Genomic DNA, 4,297 nt, shown 5'->3' with positions numbered 1-4,297 from the left:
CGCCTGCTCGGGGGGGCAGGGCCGGCGACAGGGGCCGGCTGGCTCGGGACCCGGCCGGGGCCCCGCAGGCTGCGCCTCGGGCTCCGCGCCGTCTCCCCGGGCGGCCCCGCGTTCTCCCTCCGCGTCGCTCTCGTCCGAGTTGTCCTCCTCCAGGTAGCGGTAACCGCGCACCTTGTGCTGGGGCCGCGGGATGCGGGGCTGGCGCGGGACCACGCCCCGCCGCAGCTGCTGCTCCATCCGCAGGTACGAGGCCGCCGCCGCCACCAGCGTCAACAGCAGCACCGCCAGCTTGGCCTGGGCGGAAGAGGAGGGATGCAGGCGACCCGCGGCCGCCTCTCCAGCTCACCCCCGACCCACGCCCACCCCCGGCTCTCAAATCCTTCAATCCCTCCAGCCACATGTCCCGGGCCTCCTTCTGCAGGCAAGGCTGAAATCCCGGTACTGTCCCTTACTACGCCATACCCCTGGGACCTCAGTTTCCCTGACTGTAAGAGGGGAGAATGATCATCCCTGGGCCTCACCGGGTAGTGGTAAAGTGCTGGTTAGGCCTGGCCCTCCTGTACCTGGGCTTAGATTATTCCATGTCCCTTAAATAGGCATGAACCATAGTAATGCTTTTCAGACACTTTTGACTGTAACTCAGTCAGGAGTAACTTTACATCATATCTCAGTATATTTGCAGGCATACACCCTGCTATTCCCTATTTTATTTCATTTTTTAAAATACGTTGGTCAGGGGCCGGCCTGTGGCTCACTCGGGTGATTGCGGTGCTGTTAACACCAAGGCCATGGGTTCGGATCCCATATAGGGATGGCCGGTTTGCTCATTGGGTGAGTGTGGTGCTGACAACACCAAGTCAAGGGTTAAGATCCCCTTACCGGTCATCTTTTGGAAAAAAAAAAAAGACAAAATATGTTGGTCAAGACCTGCTAAACTGACCCACCACTGCTGGGGAGCAGAGTACCAGGAACCCCCTCCCCTCCAGGCCATGAAGGGAGACAGGCCCTGGGCACCCAGCTCCAAGCCCAGCATCTGGTGGATAGGTTATGGAGCGGCTGGGATGCACCCACAAGGAAAGAGCAAACTGTGAATCCCTTCACAGATGGGTAAACTGAGGCTGGCCAGAAGTGAGGCAGCAAGTGGGATGCTGGGTTGGGGACCACCCAACAGCCTGGGGGAATGCGTCCTTGACCCACAGCCTGGCCCTTGGGAAATAATGCTCTTTAGAAGACTGTGAAGCCATGGTGGGCGCTCAGAAAGTATCTGTTGCCTGGGGGTTGCCCTAACCCTGCCCAAACTCACCTTCATGGGCAGGCTAGAGCCCAGGTACATGGCAAAGATGGCCATGGCCTGCCACCAGTGGTAGATGGTGAAGATGAAGTCCTGCCTTTCCTTGTCCTCATACAGGATTCCTAAGAGTGCTGCAGGCAGGTGGGACAGGGCAGACAGTGGAGAGGTGTTACCTGGGGCTGCTGATTTCCCGTCTGTGACTCTCCTAGGCACTGCCCTGGTCTCAGCCCAGGGCCCCACAGCTTCCAGGGAGCACTGTACAGTGGTCCTGGCCTACCCCCTAGTGGACACCTGGTCACCACACAGCCCAGACGCTGAGCAGAGGTAGGAGCATGTGAGCATCCACTTGTGGGCATGCAGGTAAGTCTCGCTCTAGGTCACATGCAGCCCCAAAAGAGGAAAGCTCTATGCTTAGTTCTGTCCTGTCCCTGACCCCAGCATGCAGTGCAAAGGACTCAGGGCTGTTTTCTCCTCCTTGCCCAGGGCCGGGGAGGGCCAACTGTTTGCAGCATCCGACTTTCTACAAATCAAACCTGGGGTGGGGGAGACTTGCTTCCCAAAGAATCCTCCCCAGGTGGGCAGAAAGGGAGTCAGGAGGCTCAGACTCTAGTTCTCAGGACTATAAGGTGGAGAGAATTGGGAGTTTAGAGGTACAGAGATGTGCATTCAGTGCTAGCTCTGTAAGTGATCTGGGGTAAGTTACTTAATTCCCTAGAGCTACTCTTCCCAACCGTGAGATAAGCTTACACATATTCTATGTTGTATCACGAAGTTCTAATGTGGTATCCACAGATCTCACACTGACTGCCCAGGGTCCATAGGGCTGTGTACCCACCCTGAAGTGTCAGCAGAACATCCATGGCATGGAACTCCCTCCCATACCTGCCTCCAGAGTGTCCACAACCCTCCCAATCTGTCCCTACAGTGTCCACAGAACTTCCTTCCACCCCTGGAGTGTCTGCAGGAATCTCCACCTACCTCTACTATGTCCACAGGACCCCACGGCAGACCCATGTATGTCCACGGGACCCCTATGTCCATCCAGGGATGTCTATGCCCCACTCAGAGGCAGCCAGAAGGCCCCCTGCCCAACCATCCCAGTGCCCATGGCTATACTCACAGCTGAGCCCCGTCTTGTTGAGGGCGCTGCCCACACCCCACAGGGTGGCTGCCGCGTAGAGGATCCAGCTGTGTTGCAGGACCCGAGGCACGGGGGCCCAGAAAAAGAGGCCGAGGGTAAGCAGCAGGTGCAGCCCAGCTCCAGCCACCAGTGGCACTGAGCGTGGCAGCCACAGCCCCAGCAGACCCAGGAGTGAGGCGGACGAGGCACCCAGGCTATAAGCCAGGAGGAGGTAGGCCAGCCGTTCCAGCCCCACCGAGCACACGCCATAGCCCTGAGGGGATAGGGAGTGAGCACTGGAGGTCACATAGCCCAAGCTCTGGCCCTTCCCATGTGAGAATGACTTTAGGCCATGCCCTGCCCTCTCTGAACCACAGGGCACTAACTCCCTCCGAGGCTCACATGAAAAGGCTCCAAGGGTATAATATGAGAAGGCTTGGGCCATGTCCCCAGACACCAAGAGCCCTGTCCCACATGGCACCACATAGTTTATGGGCATTATCCCATTTCAACGTCTGAGAGGTTAAAATAACCCACCCAAGGTAAAGGAGTAGAGTAATGGGGGCAGGAGAGGGAAGAGAAAGAGACGGCGATATTCGGGAATACCTGTACATATTTAAACTTACTCGCTGCTTATCTGAAATTCAAACTTAACTGGACATGCTCTTTTATCTGGCAACCCCGCGCAGCTTGTACTTACCAGGGCGAGACCGGTGCAGGCGAAGAGCACCTCGAAGCCGCTGTAGATAAAGAAGGGCACGAGGTGGCGCAGACGGAAGTCACGCACGTGCTTGAAGGGCAGCTGGAAGATGTTGCCCCAGCCCACGCTGCGCAGGTCGATCTCCTCCGTGGGTCGGTACGCGGCTCCGCACAGACAGAGCACCTGCCGGCCGGCGGGTGAGCGGGCGTCAGGCCAAGCAATCGGCCCCGCCCCCAGCCAAGGCCCTACCTCTCAACCACGCCCCCCCAAGCCCGCCCACAATGCTCTAGTCCTACCGCCCCTGGGTTTGAGCCACACCTTCCCGTCTATGACCGTGGGTCCAGTCCCCAGGCCCTTCACAGGTCACAGCCAATCCTCTTGGACTCTGTCTCCAGCTCGACGCTGGGGACCGGACCCGGTCCTCCCTCCCCTTGGACTCTGGGATTTCCGCTCCAGCCTGCGTCCACAAGCCATCAGCCGTGCCTACGAGCCTCAGGCCCCCACCCCAGGACTCAGCCCTGGCTCCCCAACTCAGACCTTGCCCAGGCCACACCTCCAGGCCTAGACCCTTTCTCCCCGACCTGGACCCCAGACCCACGCTCTGCCTCATTGACTCCGCCCCACCCCTGTCCCAGCCGCACCAGCAGCATGGCCAGGAAGGCCACCGCCATGAGCACACTCTCCACCACAATGAGGTTTCGGCTCTGTGGCAGCGTCCGCAGAACTGTCTTGTTGAAGCCAGTGAGGATGCCTTGGCTGTTGGTGCCTGGGAAGGGGTGGGTGGGGACATGCTGAGGTGGGGAGCAGGGCACACTGTCAGTGAAAAAATGCAGCAAGGAAGCAAGGAGGGGGCGGGGGACAGTGGTGCAAAGGCAGGGTCCGTTTAGGGAGCAGCTTGGAGGTTAGGGCCACTGGGGTTGGGTGTGCTCCCAAGAAGAGGGGCATCTCTCCTCCCTTCCTGCCCTACTGCCCTGAGGCTCAGGGAAAGCGCCAACCCACTTCCCATCTCCAGACATTTGCCCTGCACTGACTGAGCTCTGACCATATGCCCAGCCCCAGGAGAGATCCCACTGGGAGTTTCGGCCCAGACGGCACCTCTTCCGGGCAGCCGTCCCTGGCCACTCCCTCAACCCCCATTCTGGGTCAGATGTCCTAACTACACACTACTTCAGGGCCCTGTGCCTTA

General features: G+C 59.1%; 1 protein-coding gene across 1 annotated transcript in view; it reads right to left on the bottom strand.

Annotated features, from left to right (window-relative positions):
• The window catches only part of UNC93B1 (unc-93 homolog B1 (C. elegans)), a 21,543-nt gene that overhangs the window by 1,639 nt on the left and 15,607 nt on the right, over positions 1-4,297 (bottom strand). The window contains exons 6-10 of the mRNA XM_008581906.1: positions 3,753-3,972; positions 3,112-3,294; positions 2,412-2,685; positions 1,304-1,422; positions 4-294 (exon numbers count right to left, since the gene is read on the bottom strand). Of these exons, the coding sequence (XP_008580128.1) occupies positions 4-294; positions 1,304-1,422; positions 2,412-2,685; positions 3,112-3,294; positions 3,753-3,972 (1,087 nt within the window). The remainder of the gene's footprint in view (positions 1-3; positions 295-1,303; positions 1,423-2,411; positions 2,686-3,111; positions 3,295-3,752; positions 3,973-4,297) is intronic.

The sequence above is a fragment of the Galeopterus variegatus genome, unplaced genomic scaffold, assembly GCF_000696425.1.
Source record: "Galeopterus variegatus unplaced genomic scaffold, G_variegatus-3.0.2 Scaffold2486, whole genome shotgun sequence".
Taxonomy (NCBI): Eukaryota; Metazoa; Chordata; class Mammalia; order Dermoptera; family Cynocephalidae; genus Galeopterus; species Galeopterus variegatus.
This window is presented reverse-complemented; position numbering and strand designations above follow the sequence as displayed.